This window comes from Mirounga angustirostris, unplaced genomic scaffold (genome assembly GCF_029215605.1).
Source record: "Mirounga angustirostris isolate CCGP_5_RB_7025 unplaced genomic scaffold, mMirAng1.0.hap1 SCAF_2, whole genome shotgun sequence".
Lineage (NCBI taxonomy): Eukaryota > Metazoa > Chordata > Mammalia > Carnivora > Phocidae > Mirounga > Mirounga angustirostris.
The window spans coordinates 81,300,339-81,327,065 of NW_026991710.1; the positions used below are offsets into that span (position 1 = coordinate 81,300,339).

A 26,727-nucleotide genomic window follows, 5' to 3' on the forward strand; every position below is an offset into this window, starting at 1 on the left:
GACAGAAATACACATACCCATGTTGCTTGTTTTAGGCACAGTGCTAGCTCTTAATTCTAGCAAGAAAAGGCCTGAAACAATCAAAACACAAACAGGTGGGCTCTTGCACACATATTAGGAAAGAACTAGGTCTTCTCACTCGGGGTATGCGTGCTCCCTGGAAGAAAGCTACTCTCACAATTGCTTCATTCTTCCTTTTCTTAACTGTCTAAAAGTCGAGAGTCTAATGGCAGACTCACTGTGGTCCTGAGGATAGATTCATTTCTAGTTTAGGACAATTGTCCAGTTAGTTTGCCATGATATTTTCAAGGCCAAGGTTGCAGAGTCTCATTCTCCACCAAGATCCGTCAACTTCAAGAAGAGAAAAGTTTAGAAATGTCTAAGCACTCTCTCCACAAGTGCTCACCCTCTTCCTAGTCGGTGCTTATAACACGGAATCAGGAAAGAACCTCCTAACTCTTGCTAGAAAATGGATTCCATGTGTACACCTTACAGAGGGCAACACTCATCTTGCTACCTAGTGTATTATCATTCCTCTCCTGTCTCCTGATGCCTATATGTATATTACTACTGGATATCACTATGACCGCAGTGTAGGAGTGGTTACCTAAGTCATTTCTGGACTTTGCTATTGATCACATCTTCGAACATTAACGGGGGACAAGGGAAGACCAAATGTGATTGAGATTCTACGACTGTAGTCATTACTACGTTAACATAGGGTTGTTCAGAGCTGTACATAAGTGCCAAGGTGGATGGATTAAATTCTTTCCCTGTTCTATTTCTTTTGGAAAGTTTGCCTTCATTAGGAGGGTGGTGAGGATGTTTGCATGGGTAAACTGTGTGTATGTATCGGTGCGTATTTTGAAATTTATTATCATGACTAGTAGTCATTTCAGTATTAGTATTTTGCATGGAGTCTTTAGGAGTGAAAGTGGGGAGGGCGGTGTGTAGTGAAAACAAAGTATTTCTAATACATGAGGCTTTTAACTCCTAAAGTAGCTTCGTTAAATTTTGATTTTCTCAAGGGTTTATTAGCTTGTCAGGTTCTTAATCTATTATGCCCTTTATGGTTCTTGAGGAGTCTTGTTGAAGGACTAAAGTGTGCCTCATAGCTTCAGTTACTCGTGTGTGGATAATGGTAGAACCTTCCCTACCTTTAAGACGGATGCGACCACATGAACAGATTCGCTGTACGGGTTCACTTTGACCCCAGAATTTAGTTTCTCCTTTAGGACCATGCAGGATTTTATATTGGCTGATTTGCTGAATATGCCTTCTGTGAGGGGCCCTTTTTGATTAATAAAGGAAAGCATATCCTGTAGGAAGAAAAGAAAAGTATATGGCATCTCATATCCACAAACGCAGAGCACAAGCTTGCCTGCATTTTGAAAGAGCACGGGAATATAATGGTACACTGTTTTAGAGTGGGAAGGAGTAAAGTCAATTTAGATTGGTTTCTTTTTTTCAGTGTCTTTCTATATAGTTTTCACCCAAATATCCATTTTACAATCATACAGTGAAACAGTTTAAAAACTTCTTTTAATCAGATTTTCCTGTCCACTGAGTTTCCACTTTTAAATCAAACTTCTCCGCTTCAAGGCCTTTGGGGAATCACGGTCTGTTTCCTAATTTAGCATTTCTTTCTCATTATTCCCTACATAGATGCTCTTCCCCAAGTATGGAAGTCTATTTAGGGAATACTCATTTCCCATTTGTTTATTTCTCTTTAAGTGACTGTATACTCCATTCCTACTTGTTCTATTTCCTTCCCTCTTTTAAAGTCAGGCTCAGAAACTCTCTTCTCCTTCTCTGATTACCCTCCCTTCTCATGAGTCTTTCATTGTCTTTTGCTGTAACTTCATGTCCTTTCCCTGCTGTGTAGAAACTTAATAAGGGCTGGACTCAGGGAATCCAATGGATCTGAAGTCTATTATGCTACTTATCTATTGTGTGAGCTGGGGCACATGCATCCTGTACTGAGGCTTTTCTGATTCCTTTAGGCAGTGCGGAGGATGATAATCCTAGCTAGCCCCTAAATTTCCTGTGATGCAAGGACCTGGGGTAGTAGCTAGCAGGTAACATGCTAGCTAAAATGATACATTTCTTCATAGCTAGCAGAACGTTCCCTACATCCCGCACAGTGCTTGCAGAGACACCGAATACTCAGTGAATGTCCACACTGACAATTCACTACAGCAGTTTGAGATAACACAGGCCAAACTCTGTGGCTTTCATTTGACATACTCTGTTAGGATTAACAGATTCCTATTTGCCAGAGGATGAGTCTATGCTTGTGTCAGATGTTTGCAGTTGTTAGACTGAGTAGACTCCGCTGAAGGAGACTTGAGACTCATGTGAGTGCAGGAAGGCAATGAAGGGAGAGTGTGAAGATGAGGTGGACTCTCAGAGACTCACATACACAGAGTCCATTTTGACTGATCTGAATAAGCCTCGGTGGGTCTTTGTGAAAACAAGACCCAGGTGGAATGGACAAGAATGTCTTTTCCTGTTGTATTTGCCTCATGACTCTGCTGGAACTAAGTCAGATTCTGTTCCTTGAAATAACAGTAACAGAGCTTCTCAGCCAAAACCAGGGGCTGTCTAATGACTACTCCATTTGAGGATAGATTTGGATGAGGACACGTGGCCTCTCAGAGTGTTCCCTCCTCAGGAGGGCTATAGAAGACCAAAGGAGATGACCTACCAGAATTGGGAAGGGAAGGTTGTCTTTATAACACATATCCATGAGCGAAACTCCAAAGAGCTGTACTGGCTTTGCGGAAGGTGGGGCTGTGCACTGGGTGTGCCTGCAAGTGCTGCAACCCCGACAAAAGGCCCTGGCTCTGAAAGAACGGCTTGTCACAGTCTTAGGGCCGGAGTCTAAGGAAGAAGAGAGAGTACTAGTAGTAGTTGTTGTTTAATACGCTGAGCCTTCATTTTCCTTTTTTTTTTTTTTTTACAGATTTTATTTATATTTTGACAGAGGGAGAGAGACAGCAAGAGAGGGAACACAAGCAGGGGGAGGGGCAGAGGGAGAAGCAGGCTTCCCTCGGAGCTGGGAGCCCGTTGCGGGGCTCGATCCCAGGACCCCGGGATCAGGACCTGAGCTGAAGGCAGACGCTTAATGACTGAGCCACCCAGGCGCCCCAGACTCATCTTAATTCCTGATGACTTGTATTTTCCTAAAGATTTCCTCAAAGCAATGTGGTAAGCATCATAAAACCAAGAAATGTCAGAAATATGGAGGGATTGATGATACGTGTCTCCAGGTTCTGAATCAAAAGTCTACCTTCTACGGTGGACTGCTGCCAGGTAGCTGTGATTAGCTAGGCTCAAATCGTACTAGCTCTAGTCTCAGGGGCACTATTCCTAGTCCTATTAATGGCTTTTTGTGGATTCCATCCATCATCTTATTTAGTGTTTACCACAATTCTAATATTTAGACACTATTTTTATCCACATTTTAGAGATGTATAAACTGATGCAGAGCTGGAATAACTGGCGAAAGATAATATAGATGGTAAATGGGGCACAGGACTTTACACTCTGGAGAGGTTTTTTGACATCAAGTCAAGTCCTTTTTTCTCAATGATGCCAGTTCTTTTCAACCCGCTTCAAAGGGCACTGGAATCCTGTGGTGCCTCAAGAGCCCCTGAGTCAAAAGAGGAGGGAGTGGAAGAAAGGCCCCTTGCTCTGGCTTCAACCAGAGCACATCTTATATACATAAATATATATATATATATATTGATTACATATTTATATAGTATAAGTATCTAATTATATATATATAACTATATATATATGTATGATGTTATACCCATTTAGAATTTTGTTAGAAAAAATTCCCAAACACTGTAGCATACCATGATGAGTCCTAATGCCCTTATGATCTACACTAGAAACTTCTTGAAGTCAGACACCTCATCTTATCCTTTCTTTGGTCTCACAACAGTGTGGAACCTCCCTTGACCTGTGAGCCAGCCTTCGGAAGAAGGAGCCCATGGAAATCCTTGCCCTGGCGATGCTCTGGGCTCCAGAACAGCTCTGTCTAAGCATCTCCCATGACCCCTGGCAACCTTGCTGTCTGCTTCTCACTAAAGCCAATTAAATTACTCCCGGTACCTGCAGCCTTCTCGCTGTTACCACGACTCATTGAGTTCTCACCCAAGAGGGAAGTGATGTCTTCTCCAAATATCCTGAAGCAATTTTCAATGAGAAATTGTACAAGACAAATCTGTAACACAAAAAGACAAGAATGGGGTGCTCTTTTCCATAGGGCATAGTTATAAATCACATTTTCTATACAGACCTTGGATCTAAGAAAAAATGGGAAGGACTTCTCAGAAAACTTCAGAGTTGATAAAAATATGTAGAAACCAGGGGCGCCTGGGTGGCTCAGTCGGTTAAGCGTCTGCGTTCGGCTCAGGTCATAATCCCAGGGTGCTGGGATCAGCCCTACATCGGGCTCCCTGCTCAGCGGGAAGCCTGCTTCTCCCTCTCCCACTCCCCCTGCTTGTGTTCCCTCTCTCGCTGTGACTCTCTCAGTCAAGTAAATAAATAAAAGTTAAAAAAAAAAAACACAAAAAAACAGAAACACATAGAAACCAGAGTTCTCTCAGTAATAACTTAGAAAGAGTGATACTTTCCCGTGTACTTTGGGTACACATTTTAAAATACTGCCCATCCGTGGGCTAAAGTTATAATGCGTGGCCTACTTTAAGAGCTAACATTTTGGGATCAGTGGTTACGTCTTTAAGACTAGGATAAATTTCGGGGCCCCTCTGTTGGGCGTCTGACTCTTGATTTCGGTGCAGATCACGATCTCATGGTGGTGAGATCCAGCCCCACATGGAGCCAACTTTGGGCTCCGTGCTCAGCGGGGAATGGGCTTGGGCTTCTCCCTCTCCCTCTCCCTCTTCTTCTGCCCCTGCCCCGCTCACGCTCTCTCTTTCCCTCTCTCAAATAAATACATATCAAAATATAAATAAAACAAGGATAATTTTCAAAGTAGCCTACCTTATTAAAGTTTACTTATTTTTTGCTTTTAAATTTTGTTTCCAGTTTTACTGAGCTGTAACTGATGTATTCCATCTTATGAAACTTTATAAAGTATGAACGACAACTTAAGAAAACCATTTCTTAAATGAAGAAGTATCATAAAGTTGGGAAGCAGGGATTTTGGTGGGGTTGTGAGGGAAAACCCACACAGCTGGAGAGAAAACGTATCTGTCTGTCTAACTTCAGTCCCTTCTCACGCATTGCTTTGCCTCATGCTGGCTCTCCCTGGGTGAGCTTGGGGAAGACCTGTCATCTTATTAGGATATTCTGGAATCTCTTGCTAGTTTCCATATGACGTAGCAGAGGTGAAATAGTAGCCGAGTACTTTTCTAGATGAGCCACAATTGGCAGAGGAAGGCCAATGTGTTTGGAGGCATGGGGGCTCATATTGCCCAAGCCACCCAGGATGTGCCAGTGATGACCGGAGGAGCTGGCTGTTGTCGCCATTGTGTAGTGAGGAAACCATGGCTTTGCCCAAGGTTACGAGTCCCTCAGGGATTAGGCTGAGAGTTGAACCTTGACTGGTGAAGCTCCAAAGCCCAGGTTCTTTTCTATCGTTATCACATGACTCTTCTCTCTCTCGTTTAGTCAGTCTAGTGTTTAGTCTCCTGGAGGGGGAAGAAGTGACTCGACTGCTCGGAGTTTCCCGTTTAACGACACCCCTTCCCAGACCCCGCCAGAGTAGGATAAAGAACTCTGCCACTCCACAGGGGCCTAATGAAAATGTGCACTTCACAAAGTTCCATCCGTCAGAGTTACTACTGCACATGTCCGGTTCAAAGTAGGGATTCTACACACTGGGGGACAAAAATGAGAGCTCTCATTACCTTTCTTATCAAGTTGTCTTCCAATTCCAAGGTGCCGGAATCAGGTGGGTAAAGAATGTTTGGGGCCATACAAACGGATAAATTATAAGCTGTCATCTGATTGGATGAGGAATGTTGCTCAATGTTGTATAGCACTCCAAAAAGGTATCGCAAGAGAACAACATTTGCTCTTGGCAGCTGGGCTAAAAGCCTAAGGTCAGAAAACCACACTTTTAAATTAGGAAAGTGATTCCACTTAGGAGGTTGGAAAAACAGAGACAGGGAACAGGATACATCCTTGTATATCTAGCACACAACCCGCTGTAGCAGAGTTCCAGGCATGCATGTAGACAAAATTGTTGCACTGAATTCAGTTCCTGAGCCAGATAAACACTTCTCTGGTTAGTTAAATGTTTGACAGGCTTTTAAGGTCATACCCCTGGCAGTTGATGCTCTTGCATGTGTCTTGAACCAGGGAATTTCGTCTACAAGTTTCATGGATCCAGAAGGTGTCAAACGGCCAAGGAGTCCACATTAATAAGATCAGGAGAAGAACAATAATAGCCCTAAAGCGTGCCTCTATTCTGAAGTTGGGCCCCATGGGTGTGAAGAATTGAAACTCTTTGGCGTTGGTCATGATTATAGTGGGCAAAGCTGCAAAACGTAAGCCAATGTTTTCCTAATAGTATGTTGGGTGTATTTTGGAGATGTGACCAGAGTAGAGTAATTATGGCACCATTACCTCTGGGCTGCAGTTATCTTTTCCTCTTTGTTGCCTTGATCAATAACACCGAGCCATTTGTCATAGAGGTCAGATAAAAATATACTTCCTTGGATATTTCTTAGAAAGTCCTTAGGGAGATAAAAAATATATATATATATCTGTATATACTATAGAAACTATGTATTGGAAATATTCCAGAGAAAATATGTAGTTAAAAAATTCAGTTCAGCCCCCACTTCCTTCACAGATACCCAAACTGGGACCCACACGGAGCTCGGCTCTGACTCTCCATTGACTTGCACACGCAGGAGCAGGTGCTTGGATTTTCTCCCGCTAAAACTTAGAGACAAAAAGCAGAGCTTAGCCTGTAGTGGAAATGAAGATAAAGCTCCCTTCTATCATCTCGAATTTATTTTGTGCGTGTGCTTTTTTTTTGCAAAGTACCACAAACTGACAGGGTCTGGCTATAGACCATCCTAAATCCTATTAGCTTCCTGGACAGAAATACACATACCCATGTTGCTTGTTTTAGACAAGGTGCTAGCTCTTAACTCTAGCAAGAAAAGGCCTGAAACAATCAAAACACAAACAGGTGGGCTCTTCCACACATATTAGGAAAGAAGTAGGTCTTCTCACTCGGGGTATGCGTGCTCCATGGAAGAAAGCTACTCTCACAATTGCTTCATTCTTCCTTTTCTTAACTGTCTAAAAGTCGAGAGTCTAATGGCAGACTCACTGTGGTCCTGAGGATATATTCATTTCTAGTTTAGGACAATTGTCCAGTTAGGTTGCCATGATATTATCAAGGCCAAGGTTGCAGAGTCTGATTCTCCACCAAGATCCGTCAACTTCAGGAAGAGAAAACTTTAGAAATGTCTAAGCACTCTCCCCACAAGTGCTCACCCTCTTCCTAGTCGGTGCTTATAACACGGAATCAGGAAAGAACCTCCTAACTCTTGCTAGAAAATCGATTCCATGTGTGCACCTTACAGAGGGCAACACTCATCTCGCTACCTAGTGTATCATCATTCTTCTCCTGTCTCCTGATGCCTGTATGTATATTACTACTGGATATCACTACGGCCCCAGTGTAGGAGTGGTTACCTAAGTCATTTCTGGACCTTGCTATTGATCCCATCTTTGAACATTAACGGGGGACAAGGGAAGACCAAATGTGACTGAGATTCTATGACTGTAGTCATTTACCACGTTAACATAGGGTTGTTCAGAGCTGTTCACAAGTGCCAAGGTTGATGGATTAAATCCTTTCCCTGTTCTATTTCTTTTGGAAAGTTTGCCTTCATTAGGAGGGTGGTGAGGATGTTTTCATGGGTAAACTGTGTGTATGTATCGGTGCGTATTTTGAAATTTATTATCATGACTAGTAGTCATTTCAGTTAGTATTTTGCATGGAGTCTTCAGGAGTGAAGGTGGGGAGGGCGGTGTGTAGTGAAAACGGAAAGTATTTCTAACACATGGGGCTTTTAACTCCTAAAGTAGCTTCCTTACATTTTGATTTTGTCAAGCGTTTTTCAGCTTGTCAGGTTCTTAATCTATTATGCCCTTTATGGTTCTTGAGCAGTCATGATGAAGGACACCAATCATAGCTTCAGTTACTCGTGTGTGGATAATGCTAGGACCTTCCCTACCTTTAAGACGGATGCGACCACATGAACAGATTCGCTGTACGGGTTCACTTTGACCCCAGAATTTAGTTTCTCCTTTAGGACATGGCAGGATTTTATATTGGCTGAGTTTCTGAATATGCCTTCTGTGAGGGGCCCTTTTTGATTAATAAAGGAAAGCATAGCCTGTAGGAAGAAAAGAAAAGTATATGGCATCTCATATCCACACACGCAGAGCATAAGCTTGCCTCCGTTTTGAAAGAGGAGGGGAATGTAATGGTACACTGTTTTAGAGCGGGAAGGACCAAAGTCAATTTACAATGTTTTTTGTTTTTTTTTTCAGTGTCTCTCTATATACTTTCTACCGAAATATCCATTTTACAGTCATACACTGAAACATTTTAAACACTTCTTTTAATCAGATTTTCCTTTCCATTGAGTTTCCACTCTTAAATCAAACTTCTCTGCTTCAAGGCCTTTGCGGAATCACCGTCTGTTTCCTACTTTACCATTCTTTTCTCATTATTCCCCTACGTAGATGCTCTTCCCCAAGTATGGAAGTCTATTTAGGGAATACTCATTTCCCATTTGTTTATTTCTCTTTAAGTGACTGTATACTCCTTTCCTACTTGTTCTATTTCCTTCCCTCTTTTAAAGTCAGGCTCAGAAACTCTCTTCTCCTTCTCTGATTACCCTCCCTTCTCATGAGTCTTAAATTGTCTTTTGCTCTATCTTCATGTCCTCTCTCTGCTGTGTAGAATCTTTATAAGGGCTGGACTCAGGGAATCCAACGGATCTGAAGTCTATTATGCTACTTATCTACTGTGTGAGCTGGGTCACTTACATCCTGTACTGAGGCTTCTCTGATTCGGTTAGGAAGTGTGGAGGATGATAATCCTAGCTAGCCCCTAAATTTGCTGCGATGCAAGGACCTGGGGTAGTAGCTAGCAGGTAACAAAGTAGCTAATATGATACATTTCTTCATAGCTAGGAGAACGTTCCCTACATCCCGTACAGTGCTTGCAGAGACACCGAATACTCAGTGAAGGTCCACACTGACAATTCACTACAGCAGTTTGAGATAACACAGGCCAAACTCTGTGGCTTTCATTTGACATATTCTGTTAGGATTAACAGATTCCTATTTGCCAGAGGATGAGTCTATGCTCGTGTCAGATGTTTGCAGTTGTTAGACTGAGTAGACTCCGTTGAAGGAGACTTGAGACTCATGTGAGTGCAGGAAGGCAATGAAGGGAGAGTGTGAAGATGAGGTGGACTCTCAGAGACTCACATACACAGAGTCATTTTGACTGATCTGAACAGGCCTCGGTGGGTCTTTGCGGAAACAAAACCCAAGTGGAATGGACAAGAATGTCTTTTCCTGTTGTATTTGCCTCATGACTCTGCTGGACCTAAGTCAGATTCTGTTCCTTGAAATAACAGTAACAGAGCTTCTCAGCCAAAGCCAGGGGCCGTCTAAGGACTTCTCCATTTGGGGATACATTTGGATGAGGACACGTGGCCTCTCAGAGTTTCCCCTCCTCAGGAGGGCTGTAGAAGACCAAAAGGAGATGACCTACCAGAATTGGGAAGGGCAAGTTGTCTTTATCACACACATCCATGAGGGGAACTCCAAAGAGCTGTCCTGGCTCTGCGGAAGGTGGGGCTGTGCACTGGTTGTGCTGACAAGTGCTGGAACCCTGACAAAAGGCCCTGTCACTGAGAGAACGGCTTGTCACAGTCTTACGGCCGGAGTCTAAGGAAGAAGAGAGAGTACTAGTAGTAGTAGTTGTAGTTTAATACGCGGAACCTTCATTTTCCTTTTTTTTTTTTTTTTTTTACAGATTTTATTTATATTTTGAAAGAGGGAGAGAGACAGCGAGAGAGGGAACACAAGCAGGGGGAGGGGGAGAGGGAGAAGCAGGCTTCCCTCGGAGCAGGGAGCCCGATGCGGGGCTCGATCCCAGGACCCCGGCATCATGACCTGAGCTGAAGGCAGACGCTTAATGACTGAGCCACCCAGGCGTCCCAGACACATCTTAATTCCTGATGACTTGTATTTTCCTAAAGATTTCCTCAGAGCAATGTGGGAAGCATCATAAAACCAAGAAATGTCAGAAATATGGAGGGATTGATGATACGTGTCTCCAGGTTCTGAATCAAAAGTCTACCTTCTAAGGTGGACTGCTGCCAGGTAGCTGTGATTAGCTAGGCTCAAATCGTACTAGCTCTAGTCTCAGGGGCACTTCTCCTAGTCCTATTAATGGCTTTTTTTGGATTCCATCCATCATCTTATTTAGTGTTTACCACAATTCTAAGATTTAGACATTATTTTTATCCACATTTATAGATGAATAAACTGATGCTGAGCTAGAAAAACTGATCAAAGGTAATATAGCTGGTAAATGGGGGCACAGGACTTTACACTCTGGAGAGGTTTTTTGACATCAAGTCAAGTCCTTTTTTCTCAATGATGCCAGTTCTTTTCAACCTGTTTCAAAGGGCACTGGAATCCTGTGGTGCCTCAAGAGCCCCTGAGCCAAAAGAGGAGGGAGGGGAAGAAAGGCCCCTTGCTCTGGCTTCAACCAGAGCACATCTAATATACATAAATATATATACTATGGTTATATTTATATAGTATAAGTATCTAATTATATATTATATATCTATATAACTACATATATATGTATGATGTTGTATATATATATAGATATATAGCACCCACTTAGAATTTTGTTAGAAAAAATTCCCAAACACTGTAGCATACCATGATGAGTCCTAATGCCCTTATGATCTACACTAGAAACTTCTTGAAGTCAGACACCTCATCTTATCCTTTCTTTGGTCTCACAACAGTGTGGAACCTCCCTTGACCTGTGAGCCAGCCTTCGGAAGAAGGAGCCCATGGAAATCCTTGCCCTGGCGATGCTCTGGGCTCCAGAACAGCTGTGTCTAAGCATCTCCCATGACCCCTGGCAACCTTGCTGTCTGCTTCTCACTAAAGCCAATTAAATTACTCCCGGTACCTGCAGCCTTCTCGCTGTTACCACGACTCATTGAGTTCTCGCCCAAGAGGGAAGTGATGTCTTCTCCAAATATCCTGAGGCAATTTTCAATGAGAAATTGTACAAGACAAATCTGTAACACAAAAAGACGAGAATGGGGTGCTCTTTTCCATAGGACATAGTTATAAATCACATTTTGTATACAGACCTTGGATCTAAGAAAAAATGGGAAGGACTTCCCAGTAAAATTCAGACTTGATAAAAATACGTAGAAACCAGGGGCGCCTGGGTGGCTCAGTCGGTTAAGCGTCTGCGTTCGGCTCAGGTCATAATCCCAGGGTGCTGGGATCAGCCCTACATCGGGCTCCCTGCTCAGCGGGAAGCCTGCTTCTCCCTCTCCCACTCCCCCTGCTTGTGTTCCCTCTCTCGCTGTGACTCTCTCAGTCAAGTAAATAAATAAAAGTTTAAAAAAAAAAACACAAAAAAACAGAAACACATAGAAACCAGAGTTCTCTCAGTAATACCTTAGAAAGAGTGATACTTTCCCGTGTACTTTGGGTACACATTTTAAAAACCTGCCCATCCGTGGGCTAAAGTTATAATGCGTGGCCTACTTTAAGAGCTAACATTTTGGGATCAGTGGTTACGTCTTTAAGACTAGGATAAATTTCGGGGCCCCTCTGTTGGGCGTCTGACTCTTGATTTCGGCGCAGATCACGATCTCATGGTGGTGAGATCCAGCCCCACATGGAGCCAACTTTGGGCTCCGTGCTCAGCGGGGAATGGGCTTGGGCTTCTCCCTCTCCCTCTCCCTCTTCTTCTGCCCCTGCCCCGCTCACGCTCTCTCTTTCCCTCTCTCAAATAAATACATATCAAAATATAAATAAAACAAGGATAATTTTCAAAGTAGCCTACCTTATTAAAGTTTACTTATTTTTTGCTTTTAAATTTTGTTTCCAGTTTTACTGAGCTGTAACTGATGTATACCATCTTATGAAACTTTATAAAGTATGAACGACAACTTAAGAAAACCATTTCTTAAATGAAGAAGTATCATAAAGTTGGGAAGCAGGGATTTTGGTGGGGTTGTGAGGGAAAACCCACACAGCTGGAGAGAAAACGTATCTGTCTGTCTAACTTCAGTCCCTTCTCACGCATTGCTTTGCCTCATGCTGGCTCTCTCTGGGTGAGCTTGGGGAAGACCTGTCATCTTATTAGGATATTCTGGAATCTCTTGCTAGTTTCCATATGATGTAGCAGAGGTGAAATAGTAGCCGAGTACTTTTCTAGATGAGCCACAATTGGCAGAGGAAGGCCAATGTGTTTGGAGGCATGGGGGCTCATATTGCCCAAGCCACCCAGGATGTGCCAGTGATGACCGGAGGAGCTGGCTGTTGTCGCCATTGTGTAGTGAGGAAACCATGGCTTTGCCCAAGGTTACGAGTCCCTCAGGGATTAGGCTGAGAGTTGAACCTTGACTGGTGAAGCTCCAAAACCCAGGTTCTTTCCTATCGTATCACACGACTCTTCTCTCTCTCGTTTAGTCAGTCTAGTGTTTAGTCTCCTGGAGGGGGAAGAAGTGACTCGACTGCTCCGAGTTTCCCGTTTAACGACAGCCCTTCCCAGACCCCGCCAGAGTAGCATAAAGAACTCTGCCACTCCACAGGGGCCTAATGAAAATGTGCACTTCACAAAGTTCCTTCTGTCAGAGTTACTACTGCACATGTCCGGGTCAAAGTAGGGATTCTACCCCCTGGGGGACAAAAATGAGAGCTCTCATTACCTTTCTTATCAAGTTGTCTTCCAATTCCAAGCTGCCGGAATCAGGTGGGTAAAGAACGCTTGGGGCTATACAAACGGATAAATTATAAGGTTTCATCTGATTGGATGAGGAATGTTGCTCAATGTTGTATAGCACTCCAAAAAGGTATCGCAAGAGAACAACATTTGCTCTTGGCAGCTGGGCTAAAAGCCTAAAGTCAAAAAAACACACTTTTAAATTAGGCAAGTGATTCCACTTAGGAGGTTGGAAAAACAGAGACAGGGAACAGGATACATCCTTGTATATCTAGCACACCACCCGCTGTAGCAGAGTTCCATGCATGAATGTAGACAAAATTGTTGCACTGAATTCAGTTCCTGAGCCAGATAAACACTTCTCTGGTTAGTTAAATGTCTGACAGACTTTTAAGGTCATAGCCCTGGCAGTTGTTGTTCTTGATCTGTCTCGGACCAGGGAATTTTGTCTACCAGTTTCAAGGATCCAGAAGGTGTAAAACGGCCAAGGAGTCCACATTAATAAGATCAGGAGAAGAACAATCATAGCCCTAAAGTGTGCCTCTATTCTGAAGCTGGGCCCCATGGGTGTGAAGACTCGAAATTCTTTGGTGTTGGTCATGATTATAGTGGGCAAAGCTGGAAAACGTAAGCCAATGTTTTCCTAATAGTATGTTGGGTGTATTTTGGAGATGTGACCAGAGTAGAGTAATTATTGCATCGTTACCTCCGAGCTGCAGTTATCATCTCCTCTTTGTTGCCTTGATCAATAACACCGAGCCATTTGTCATAGAGATCAGATAAAAATACACTTCCTGGGATGTTTCTTAGAAAGTCCTTAGGGAGATAAAAAAATATGTGTATATATTATAGAAAATATGTAGTGGAAATATTCCAGAGAAAATATATAGTTAAAAAATTCAGTTCAGCCCCCACTTCCTTCACAGATACCCAAACTGGGACCCACATGGAGCTCAGCTCTGACTCTCCATTGACTTGCACACGCAGGAGCAGGTGCTTGGATTTTCTCCCGCTAAAACTTAGAGGCAAAAAGCAGAGCTTAGCCTGTGGTGGAAATGAAGATAAAGCTCCTTTCTATCATCTGGAACTTATTTTGTGTGTGTGCTTTTTTTTTGCAAAGTACCATAAACTGACAGGGTCTGGCTATAGACCATCCTAAATCCTATTAGCTTCCTGGACAGAAATACACATACCCATGTTGCTTGTTTTAGACAAGGTGCTAGCTCTTAACTCTAGCAAGAAAAGGCCTGAAACAATCAAAACACAAACAGGTGGGCTCTTGCACACATATTAGGAAAGAACTAGGTCTTCTCACTCGGGGTATGCGTGCTCCCTGGAAGAAAGCTACTCTCACAATTGCTTCATTCTTCCTTTTCTTAACTGTCTAAAAGTCGAGAGTCTAATGGCAGACTCACTGTGGTCCTGAGGATAGATTCATTTCTAGTTTAGGACAATTGTCCAGTTAGTTTGCCATGATATTATCAAGGCCAAGGTTGCAGAGTCTGATTCTCCACCAAGATCCGTCAACTTCAGGAAGAGAAAACTTTAGAAATGTCTAAGCACTCTCCCCACAAGTGCTCACCCTCTTCCTAGTCGGTGCTTATAACACGGAATCAGGAAAGAACCTCCTAACTCTTGCTAGAAAATCGATTCCATGTGTGCACCTTACAGAGGGCAACACTCATCTCGCTACCTAGTGTATCATCATTCTTCTCCTGTCTCCTGATGCCTGTATGTATATTACTACTGGATATCACTATGGCCCCAGTGTAGGAGTGGTTACCTAAGTCATTTCTGGACCTTGCTATTGATCACATCTTCAAACATTAACGGGGGACAAGGGAAGAGCAAATGAGACTGAGATTCTACGACCGTAGTCATTACTACGTTAACATAGGGTTGTTCAGACCTGTTCATAAGTGCCAAGGTGGATGGATTAAATTCTTTCCCTGTTCTATTTCTTTTGGAAAGTTTGCCTTCATTAGGAGGGTGGTGAGGATGTTTTCATGGGTAAACTGTGTGTATGTATCGGTGCGTATTTTGAAATTTATTATCATGACTAGTAGTCATTTCAGTATTAGTATTTTGCATGGAGTCTTCAGGAGTGAAGGTGGGGAGGGCGGTGTGTAGTCAAAACAGAAAGTATTTCTAACACATGGGGCTTTTAACTCCAAAAGTAGCTTCCTTAAATTTTGATTTTGTCAAGCGTTTTTCAGCTTGTCAGGTTCTTAATCTATTATGCCCTTTATGGTTCTTGAGCAGTCATGATGAAGGACACCAATCATAGCTTCAGTTACTCGTGTGTGGATAATGCTAGGACCTTCCCTACCTTTAAGACGGATGCGACCACATGAACAGATTCGCTGTACGGGTTCACTTTGACCCCAGAATTTAGTTTCTCCTTTAGGACATGGCAGGATTTTATATTGGCTGAGTTTCTGAATATGCCTTCTGTGAGGGGCCCTTTTTGATTAATAAAGGAAAGCATAGCCTGTAGGAAGAAAAGAAAAGTATATGGCATCTCATATCCACACACGCAGAGCATAAGCTTGCCTCCGTTTTGAAAGAGGAGGGGAATGTAATGGTACACTGTTTTAGAGCGGGAAGGACCAAAGTCAATTTAGAATGTTTTTTGTTTTTTTTTTCAGTGTCTCTCTATATACTTTCTACCGAAATATCCATTTTACAGTCATACACTGAAACATTTTAAACACTTCTTTTAATCAGATTTTCCTTTCCATTGAGTTTCCACTCTTAAATCAAACTTCTCTGCTTCAAGGCCTTTGCGGAATCACCGTCTGTTTCCTACTTTACCATTCTTTTCTCATTATTCCCCTACGTAGATGCTCTTCCCCAAGTATGGAAGTCTATTTAGGGAATACTCATTTCCCATTTGTTTATTTCTCTTTAAGTGACTGTATACTCCTTTCCTACTTGTTCTATTTCCTTCCCTCTTTTAAAGTCAGGCTCAGAAACTCTCTTCTCCTTCTCTGATTACCCTCCCTTCTCATGAGTCTTAAATTGTCTTTTGCTCTATCTTCATGTCCTCTCTCTGCTGTGTAGAATCTTTATAAGGGCTGGACTCAGGGAATCCAACGGATCTGAAGTCTATTATGCTACTTATCTACTGTGTGAGCTGGGTCACTTACATCCTGTACTGAGGCTTCTCTGATTCGGTTAGGAAGTGTGGAGGATGATAATCCTAGCTAGCCCCTAAATTTGCTGCGATGCAAGGACCTGGGGTAGTAGCTAGCAGGTAACAAAGTAGCTAATATGATACATTTCTTCATAGCTAGGAGAACGTTCCCTACATCCCGTACAGTGCTTGCAGAGACACCGAATACTCAGTGAAGGTCCACACTGACAATTCACTACAGCAGTTTGAGATAACACAGGCCAAACTCTGTGGCTTTCATTTGACATATTCTGTTAGGATTAACAGATTCCTATTTGCCAGAGGATGAGTCTATGCTCGTGTCAGATGTTTGCAGTTGTTAGACTGAGTAGACTCCGTTGAAGGAGACTTGAGACTCATGTGAGTGCAGGAAGGCAATGAAGGGAGAGTGTGAAGATGAGGTGGACTCTCAGAGACTCACATACACAGAGTCATTTTGACTGATCTGAACAGGCCTCGGTGGGTCTTTGCGGAAACAAAACCCAAGTGGAATGGACAAGAATGTCTTTTCCTGTTGTTTTTGCCTCATGACTCTGCTGGACCTAAGTCAGATTCTGTTCCTTGAAATAACAGTAACAGAGCTTCTCAGCCAAAGCCAGGGGCCGTCTAAGGACTTCTCCATTTGGGGATACATTTGGATGAGGACACGTGGCCTCTCAGAGTTTCCCCTCCTCAGGAGGGCTGTAGAAGCCCAAAAGGAGATGACCTACCAGAATTGGGAAGGGCAAGTTGTCTTTATCACACACATCCATGAGCGGAACTCCAAAGAGCTGTCCTGGCTCTGCGGAAGGTGGGGCTGTGCACTGGTTGTGCTGACAAGTGCTGGAACCCTGACAAAAGGCCCTGTCACTGAGAGAACGGCTTGTCACAGTCTTACGGCCGGAGTCTAAGGAAGAAGAGAGAGTACGAGTAGTAGTAGTTGTAGTTTAATACGCGGAACCTTCATTTTCCTTTTTTTTTTTTTTTTTTTACAGATTTTATTTATATTTTGAAAGAGGGAGAGAGACAGCGAGAGAGGGAACACAAGCAGGGGGAGGGGGAGAGGGAGAAGCAGGCTTCCCTCGGAGCAGGGAGCCCGATGCGGGGCTCGATCCCAGGACCCCGGCATCATGACCTGAGCTGAAGGCAGACGCTTAATGACTGAGCCACCCAGGCGTCCCAGACACATCTTAATTCCTGATGACTTGTATTTTCCTAAAGATTTCCTCAGAGCAATGTGGGAAGCATCATAAAACCAAGAAATGTCAGAAATATGGAGGGATTGATGATACGTGTCTCCAGGTTCTGAATCAAAAGTCTACCTTCTAAGGTGGACTGCTGCCAGGTAGCTGTGATTAGCTAGGCTCAAATCGTACTAGCTCTAGTCTCAGGGGCACTTCTCCTAGTCCTATTAATGGCTTTTTTTGGATTCCATCCATCATCTTATTTAGTGTTTACCACAATTCTAAGATTTAGACATTATTTTTATCCACATTTATAGATGAATAAACTGATGCTGAGCTAGAAAAACTGATCAAAGGTAATATAGCTGGTAAATGGGGGCACAGGACTTTACACTCTGGAGAGGTTTTTTGACATCAAGTCAAGTCCTTTTTTCTCAATGATGCCAGTTCTTTTCAACCTGTTTCAAAGGGCACTGGAATCCTGTGGTGCCTCAAGAGCCCCTGAGCCAAAAGAGGAGGGAGGGGAAGAAAGGCCCCTTGCTCTGGCTTCAACCAGAGCACATCTAATATACATAAATATATATACTATGGTTATATTTATATAGTATAAGTATCTAATTATATATTATATATCTATATAACTACATATATATGTATGATGTTGTATATATATATAGATATATAGCACCCACTTAGAATTTTGTTAGAAAAAATTCCCAAACACTGTAGCATACCATGATGAGTCCTAATGCCCTTATGATCTACACTAGAAACTTCTTGAAGTCAGACACCTCATCTTATCCTTTCTTTGGTCTCACAACAGTGTGGAACCTCCCTTGACCTGTGAGCCAGCCTTCGGAAGAAGGAGCCCATGGAAATCCTTGCCCTGGCGATGCTCTGGGCTCCAGAACAGCTGTGTCTAAGCATCTCCCATGACCCCTGGCAACCTTGCTGTCTGCTTCTCACTAAAGCCAATTAAATTACTCCCGGTACCTGCAGCCTTCTCGCTGTTACCACGACTCATTGAGTTCTCGCCCAAGAGGGAAGTGATGTCTTCTCCAAATATCCTGAGGCAATTTTCAATGAGAAATTGTACAAGACAAATCTGTAACACAAAAAGACGAGAATGGGGTGCTCTTTTCCATAGGACATAGTTATAAATCACATTTTGTATACAGACCTTGGATCTAAGAAAAAATGGGAAGGACTTCCCAGTAAAATTCAGACTTGATAAAAATACGTAGAAACCAGGGGCGCCTGGGTGGCTCAGTCGGTTAAGCGTCTGCGTTCGGCTCAGGTCATAATCCCAGGGTGCTGGGATCAGCCCTACATCGGGCTCCCTGCTCAGCGGGAAGCCTGCTTCTCCCTCTCCCACTCCCCCTGCTTGTGTTCCCTCTCTCGCTGTGACTCTCTCAGTCAAGTAAATAAATAAAAGTTTAAAAAAAAAAACACAAAAAAACAGAAACACATAGAAACCAGAGTTCTCTCAGTAATACCTTAGAAAGAGTGATACTTTCCCGTGTACTTTGGGTACACATTTTAAAAACCTGCCCATCCGTGGGCTAAAGTTATAATGCGTGGCCTACTTTAAGAGCTAACATTTTGGGATCAGTGGTTACGTCTTTAAGACTAGGATAAATTTCGGGGCCCCTCTGTTGGGCGTCTGACTCTTGATTTCGGCGCAGATCACGATCTCATGGTGGTGAGATCCAGCCCCACATGGAGCCAACTTTGGGCTCCGTGCTCAGCGGGGAATGGGCTTGGGCTTCTCCCTCTCCCTCTCCCTCTTCTTCTGCCCCTGCCCCGCTCACGCTCTCTCTTTCCCTCTCTCAAATAAATACATATCAAAATATAAATAAAACAAGGATAATTTTCAAAGTAGCCTACCTTATTAAAGTTTACTTATTTTTTGCTTTTAAATTTTGTTTCCAGTTTTACTGAGCTGTAACTGATGTATACCATCTTATGAAACTTTATAAAGTATGAACGACAACTTAAGAAAACCATTTCTTAAATGAAGAAGTATCATAAAGTTGGGAAGCAGGGATTTTGGTGGGGTTGTGAGGGAAAACCCACACAGCTGGAGAGAAAACGTATCTGTCTGTCTAACTTCAGTCCCTTCTCACGCATTGCTTTGCCTCATGCTGGCTCTCTCTGGGTGAGCTTGGGGAAGACCTGTCATCTTATTAGGATATTCTGGAATCTCTTGCTAGTTTCCATATGATGTAGCAGAGGTGAAATAGTAGCCGAGTACTTTTCTAGATGAGCCACAATTGGCAGAGGAAGGCCAATGTGTTTGGAGGCATGGGGGCTCATATTGCCCAAGCCACCCAGGATGTGCCAGTGATGACCGGAGGAGCTGGCTGTTGTCGCCATTGTGTAGTGAGGAAACCATGGCTTTGCCCAAGGTTACGAGTCCCTCAGGGATTAGGCTGAGAGTTGAACCTTGACTGGTGAAGCTCCAAAACCCAGGTTCTTTCCTATCGTATCACACGACTCTTCTCTCTCTCGTTTAGTCAGTCTAGTGTTTAGTCTCCTGGAGGGGGAAGAAGTGACTCGACTGCTCCGAGTTTCCCGTTTAACGACAGCCCTTCCCAGACCCCGCCAGAGTAGCATAAAGAACTCTGCCACTCCACAGGGGCCTAATGAAAATGTGCACTTCACAAAGTTCCTTCTGTCAGAGTTACTACTGCACATGTCCGGGTCAAAGTAGGGATTCTACCCCCTGGGGGACAAAAATGAGAGCTCTCATTACCTTTCTTATCAAGTTGTCTTCCAATTCCAAGCTGCCGGAATCAGGTGGGTAAAGAACGCTTGGGGCTATACAAACGGATAAATTATAAGGTTTCATCTGATTGGATGAGGAATGTTGCTCAATGTTGTATAGCACTCCAAAAAGGTATCGCAAGAGAACAACATTTGCTCTTGGCAGCTGGGCTAAAAGCCTAAAGTCAAAAAAACACACTTTTAAATTAGGCAAGTGATTCCACTTAGGAGGTTGGAAAAACAGAGACAGGGAACAGGATACATCCTTGTATATCTAGCACACCACCCGCTGTAGCAGAGTTCCATGCATGAATGTAGACAAAATTGTTGCACTGAATTCAGTTCCTGAGCCAGATAAACACTTCTCTGGTTAGTTAAATGTCTGACAGACTTTTAAGGTCATAGCCCTGGCAGTTGTTGTTCTTGATCTGTCTCGGACCAGGGAATTTTGTCTACCAGTTTCAAGGATCCAGAAGGTGTAAAACGGCCAAGGAGTCCACATTAATAAGATCAGGAGAAGAACAATCATAGCCCTAAAGTGTGCCTCTATTCTGAAGCTGGGCCCCATGGGTGTGAAGACTCGAAATTCTTTGGTGTTGGTCATGATTATAGTGGGCAAAGCTGGAAAACGTAAGCCAATGTTTTCCTAATAGTATGTTGGGTGTATTTTGGAGATGTGACCAGAGTAGAGTAATTATTGCATCGTTACCTCCGAGCTGCAGTTATCATCTCCTCTTTGTTGCCTTGATCAATAACACCGAGCCATTTGTCATAGAGATCAGATAAAAATACACTTCCTGGGATGTTTCTTAGAAAGTCCTTAGGGAGATAAAAAAATATGTGTATATATTATAGAAAATATGTAGTGGAAATATTCCAGAGAAAATATATAGTTAAAAAATTCAGTTCAGCCCCCACTTCCTTCACAGATACCCAAACTGGGACCCACATGGAGCTCAGCTCTGACTCTCCATTGACTTGCACACGCAGGAGCAGGTGCTTGGATTTTCTCCCGCTAAAACTTAGAGGCAAAAAGCAGAGCTTAGCCTGTGGTGGAAATGAAGATAAAGCTCCTTTCTATCATCTGGAACTTATTTTGTGTGTGTGCTTTTTTTTTGCAAAGTACCATAAACTGACAGGGTCTGGCTATAGACCATCCTAAATCCTATTAGCTTCCTGGACAGAAATACACATACCCATGTTGCTTGTTTTAGACAAGGTGCTAGCTCTTAACTCTAGCAAGAAAAGGCCTGAAACAATCAAAACACAAACAGGTGGGCTCTTGCACACATATTAGGAAAGAACTAGGTCTTCTCACTCGGGGTATGCGTGCTCCCTGGAAGAAAGCTACTCTCACAATTGCTTCATTCTTCCTTTTCTTAACTGTCTAAAAGTCGAGAGTCTAATGGCAGACTCACTGTGGTCCTGAGGATAGATTCATTTCTAGTTTAGGACAATTGTCCAGTTAGTTTGCCATGATATTATCAAGGCCAAGGTTGCAGAGTCTGATTCTCCACCAAGATCCGTCAACTTCAGGAAGAGAAAACTTTAGAAATGTCTAAGCACTCTCCCCACAAGTGCTCACCCTCTTCCTAGTCGGTGCTTATAACACGGAATCAGGAAAGAACCTCCTAACTCTTGCTAGAAAATCGATTCCATGTGTGCACCTTACAGAGGGCAACACTCATCTCGCTACCTAGTGTATCATCATTCTTCTCCTGTCTCCTGATGCCTGTATGTATATTACTACTGGATATCACTATGGCCCCAGTGTAGGAGTGGTTACCTAAGTCATTTCTGGACCTTGCTATTGATCACATCTTCAAACATTAACGGGGGACAAGGGAAGAGCAAATGAGACTGAGATTCTACGACCGTAGTCATTACTACGTTAACATAGGGTTGTTCAGACCTGTTCATAAGTGCCAAGGTGGATGGATTAAATTCTTTCCCTGTTCTATTTCTTTTGGAAAGTTTGCCTTCATTAGGAGGGTGGTGAGGATGTTTTCATGGGTAAACTGTGTGTATGTATCGGTGCGTATTTTGAAATTTATTATCATGACTAGTAGTCATTTCAGTATTAGTATTTTGCATGGAGTCTTCAGGAGTGAAGGTGGGGAGGGCGGTGTGTAGTCAAAACAGAAAGTATTTCTAACACATGGGGCTTTTAACTCCAAAAGTAGCTTCCTTAAATTTTGATTTTGTCAAGCGTTTTTCAGCTTGTCAGGTTCTTAATCTATTATGCCCTTTATGGTTCTTGAGCAGTCATGATGAAGGACACCAATCATAGCTTCAGTTACTCGTGTGTGGATAATGCTAGGACCTTCCCTACCTTTAAGACGGATGCGACCACATGAACAGATTCGCTGTACGGGTTCACTTTGACCCCAGAATTTAGTTTCTCCTTTAGGACATGGCAGGATTTTATATTGGCTGAGTTTCTGAATATGCCTTCTGTGAGGGGCCCTTTTTGATTAATAAAGGAAAGCATAGCCTGTAGGAAGAAAAGAAAAGTATATGGCATCTCATATCCACACACGCAGAGCATAAGCTTGCCTCCGTTTTGAAAGAGGAGGGGAATGTAATGGTACACTGTTTTAGAGCGGGAAGGACCAAAGTCAATTTAGAATGTTTTTTGTTTTTTTTTTCAGTGTCTCTCTATATACTTTCTACCGAAATATCCATTTTACAGTCATACACTGAAACATTTTAAACACTTCTTTTAATCAGATTTTCCTTTCCATTGAGTTTCCACTCTTAAATCAAACTTCTCTGCTTCAAGGCCTTTGCGGAATCACCGTCTGTTTCCTACTTTACCATTCTTTTCTCATTATTCCCCTACGTAGATGCTCTTCCCCAAGTATGGAAGTCTATTTAGGGAATACTCATTTCCCATTTGTTTATTTCTCTTTAAGTGACTGTATACTCCTTTCCTACTTGTTCTATTTCCTTCCCTCTTTTAAAGTCAGGCTCAGAAACTCTCTTCTCCTTCTCTGATTACCCTCCCTTCTCATGAGTCTTAAATTGTCTTTTGCTCTATCTTCATGTCCTCTCTCTGCTGTGTAGAATCTTTATAAGGGCTGGACTCAGGGAATCCAACGGATCTGAAGTCTATTATGCTACTTATCTACTGTGTGAGCTGGGTCACTTACATCCTGTACTGAGGCTTCTCTGATTCGGTTAGGAAGTGTGGAGGATGATAATCCTAGCTAGCCCCTAAATTTGCTGCGATGCAAGGACCTGGGGTAGTAGCTAGCAGGTAACAAAGTAGCTAATATGATACATTTCTTCATAGCTAGGAGAACGTTCCCTACATCCCGTACAGTGCTTGCAGAGACACCGAATACTCAGTGAAGGTCCACACTGACAATTCACTACAGCAGTTTGAGATAACACAGGCCAAACTCTGTGGCTTTCATTTGACATATTCTGTTAGGATTAACAGATTCCTATTTGCCAGAGGATGAGTCTATGCTCGTGTCAGATGTTTGCAGTTGTTAGACTGAGTAGACTCCGTTGAAGGAGACTTGAGACTCATGTGAGTGCAGGAAGGCAATGAAGGGAGAGTGTGAAGATGAGGTGGACTCTCAGAGACTCACATACACAGAGTCATTTTGACTGATCTGAACAGGCCTCGGTGGGTCTTTGCGGAAACAAAACCCAAGTGGAATGGACAAGAATGTCTTTTCCTGTTGTTTTTGCCTCATGACTCTGCTGGACCTAAGTCAGATTCTGTTCCTTGAAATAACAGTAACAGAGCTTCTCAGCCAAAGCCAGGGGCCGTCTAAGGACTTCTCCATTTGGGGATACATTTGGATGAGGACACGTGGCCTCTCAGAGTTTCCCCTCCTCAGGAGGGCTGTAGAAGCCCAAAAGGAGATGACCTACCAGAATTGGGAAGGGCAAGTTGTCTTTATCACACACATCCATGAGCGGAACTCCAAAGAGCTGTCCTGGCTCTGCGGAAGGTGGGGCTGTGCACTGGTTGTGCTGACAAGTGCTGGAACCCTGACAAAAGGCCCTGTCACTGAGAGAACGGCTTGTCACAGTCTTACGGCCGGAGTCTAAGGAAGAAGAGAGAGTACGAGTAGTAGTAGTTGTAGTTTAATACGCGGAACCTTCATTTTCCTTTTTTTTTTTTTTTTTTTACAGATTTTATTTATATTTTGAAAGAGGGAGAGAGACAGCGAGAGAGGGAACACAAGCAGGGGGAGGGGGAGAGGGAGAAGCAGGCTTCCCTCGGAGCAGGGAGCCCGATGCGGGGCTCGATCCCAGGACCCCGGCATCATGACCTGAGCTGAAGGCAGACGCTTAATGACTGAGCCACCCAGGCGTCCCAGACACATCTTAATTCCTGATGACTTGTATTTTCCTAAAGATTTCCTCAGAGCAATGTGGGAAGCATCATAAAACCAAGAAATGTCAGAAATATGGAGGGATTGATGATACGTGTCTCCAGGTTCTGAATCAAAAGTCTACCTTCTAAGGTGGACTGCTGCCAGGTAGCTGTGATTAGCTAGGCTCAAATCGTACTAGCTCTAGTCTCAGGGGCACTTCTCCTAGTCCTATTAATGGCTTTTTTTGGATTCCATCCATCATCTTATTTAGTGTTTACCACAATTCTAAGATTTAGACATTATTTTTATCCACATTTATAGATGAATAAACTGATGCTGAGCTAGAAAAACTGATCAAAGGTAATATAGCTGGTAAATGGGGGCACAGGACTTTACACTCTGGAGAGGTTTTTTGACATCAAGTCAAGTCCTTTTTTCTCAATGATGCCAGTTCTTTTCAACCTGTTTCAAAGGGCACTGGAATCCTGTGGTGCCTCAAGAGCCCCTGAGCCAAAAGAGGAGGGAGGGGAAGAAAGGCCCCTTGCTCTGGCTTCAACCAGAGCACATCTAATATACATAAATATATATACTATGGTTATATTTATATAGTATAAGTATCTAATTATATATTATATATCTATATAACTACATATATATGTATGATGTTGTATATATATATAGATATATAGCACCCACTTAGAATTTTGTTAGAAAAAATTCCCAAACACTGTAGCATACCATGATGAGTCCTAATGCCCTTATGATCTACACTAGAAACTTCTTGAAGTCAGACACCTCATCTTATCCTTTCTTTGGTCTCACAACAGTGTGGAACCTCCCTTGACCTGTGAGCCAGCCTTCGGAAGAAGGAGCCCATGGAAATCCTTGCCCTGGCGATGCTCTGGGCTCCAGAACAGCTGTGTCTAAGCATCTCCCATGACCCCTGGCAACCTTGCTGTCTGCTTCTCACTAAAGCCAATTAAATTACTCCCGGTACCTGCAGCCTTCTCGCTGTTACCACGACTCATTGAGTTCTCGCCCAAGAGGGAAGTGATGTCTTCTCCAAATATCCTGAGGCAATTTTCAATGAGAAATTGTACAAGACAAATCTGTAACACAAAAAGACGAGAATGGGGTGCTCTTTTCCATAGGACATAGTTATAAATCACATTTTGTATACAGACCTTGGATCTAAGAAAAAATGGGAAGGACTTCCCAGTAAAATTCAGACTTGATAAAAATACGTAGAAACCAGGGGCGCCTGGGTGGCTCAGTCGGTTAAGCGTCTGCGTTCGGCTCAGGTCATAATCCCAGGGTGCTGGGATCAGCCCTACATCGGGCTCCCTGCTCAGCGGGAAGCCTGCTTCTCCCTCTCCCACTCCCCCTGCTTGTGTTCCCTCTCTCGCTGTGACTCTCTCAGTCAAGTAAATAAATAAAAGTTTAAAAAAAAAAACACAAAAAAACAGAAACACATAGAAACCAGAGTTCTCTCAGTAATACCTTAGAAAGAGTGATACTTTCCCGTGTACTTTGGGTACACATTTTAAAAACCTGCCCATCCGTGGGCTAAAGTTATAATGCGTGGCCTACTTTAAGAGCTAACATTTTGGGATCAGTGGTTACGTCTTTAAGACTAGGATAAATTTCGGGGCCCCTCTGTTGGGCGTCTGACTCTTGATTTCGGCGCAGATCACGATCTCATGGTGGTGAGATCCAGCCCCACATGGAGCCAACTTTGGGCTCCGTGCTCAGCGGGGAATGGGCTTGGGCTTCTCCCTCTCCCTCTCCCTCTTCTTCTGCCCCTGCCCCGCTCACGCTCTCTCTTTCCCTCTCTCAAATAAATACATATCAAAATATAAATAAAACAAGGATAATTTTCAAAGTAGCCTACCTTATTAAAGTTTACTTATTTTTTGCTTTTAAATTTTGTTTCCAGTTTTACTGAGCTGTAACTGATGTATACCATCTTATGAAACTTTATAAAGTATGAACGACAACTTAAGAAAACCATTTCTTAAATGAAGAAGTATCATAAAGTTGGGAAGCAGGGATTTTGGTGGGGTTGTGAGGGAAAACCCACACAGCTGGAGAGAAAACGTATCTGTCTGTCTAACTTCAGTCCCTTCTCACGCATTGCTTTGCCTCATGCTGGCTCTCTCTGGGTGAGCTTGGGGAAGACCTGTCATCTTATTAGGATATTCTGGAATCTCTTGCTAGTTTCCATATGATGTAGCAGAGGTGAAATAGTAGCCGAGTACTTTTCTAGAT

At 43.1% G+C, this 26,727-nt stretch overlaps 1 protein-coding gene across 3 annotated transcripts; it reads right to left on the reverse strand.

Annotated features, from left to right (window-relative positions):
• Window positions 1-747: 747 nt before the first annotated feature.
• Window positions 748-11,320, reverse strand: LOC135362979 (rho GTPase-activating protein 20-like). Of its 3 annotated transcripts, none has more exons than XM_064582855.1 (3): window positions 11,243-11,320; window positions 2,708-2,883; window positions 748-1,319 (listed from the first exon to the last, which is right to left on the reverse strand). In XM_064582855.1, exons 1-3 carry the CDS (start codon window positions 11,271-11,273, stop codon window positions 1,122-1,124), a joined length of 405 nt encoding a protein of 134 aa, XP_064438925.1. In that variant the 5' UTR covers window positions 11,274-11,320; the 3' UTR covers window positions 748-1,121. The 3 variants fall into 3 exon arrangements, 2 of the variants coding, with proteins under 2 accessions (XP_064438925.1, XP_064438923.1); XR_010408570.1 differs by lacking the exon at window positions 11,243-11,320 and adding an exon at window positions 4,168-4,239 and having other exon boundaries at window positions 794-1,319; XM_064582853.1 differs by lacking the exon at window positions 11,243-11,320 and adding an exon at window positions 4,126-4,233 and having other exon boundaries at window positions 794-1,319.
• Window positions 11,321-26,727: the final 15,407 nt, after the last annotated feature.

Bases quoted from the DNA above. Each gene is read 5' to 3' on its own strand.
- LOC135362979 (XM_064582855.1), bottom strand. From the start codon at position 11,273: ATGAGTCGTGGTAACAGCGAGAAGGCTGCAG. The intron at 2,884-11,242 runs GTACCGGGAGTA...CTTCTTCCTTAG, and splicing joins TAACAGCGAGAAGGCTGCAG to ACTCCGGCCCTAAGACTGTG. The intron at 1,320-2,707 runs GTAGGTCATCTC...TTCTTCCTACAG, and splicing joins ACCTTCCCTTCCCAATTCTG to GATATGCTTTCCTTTATTAA.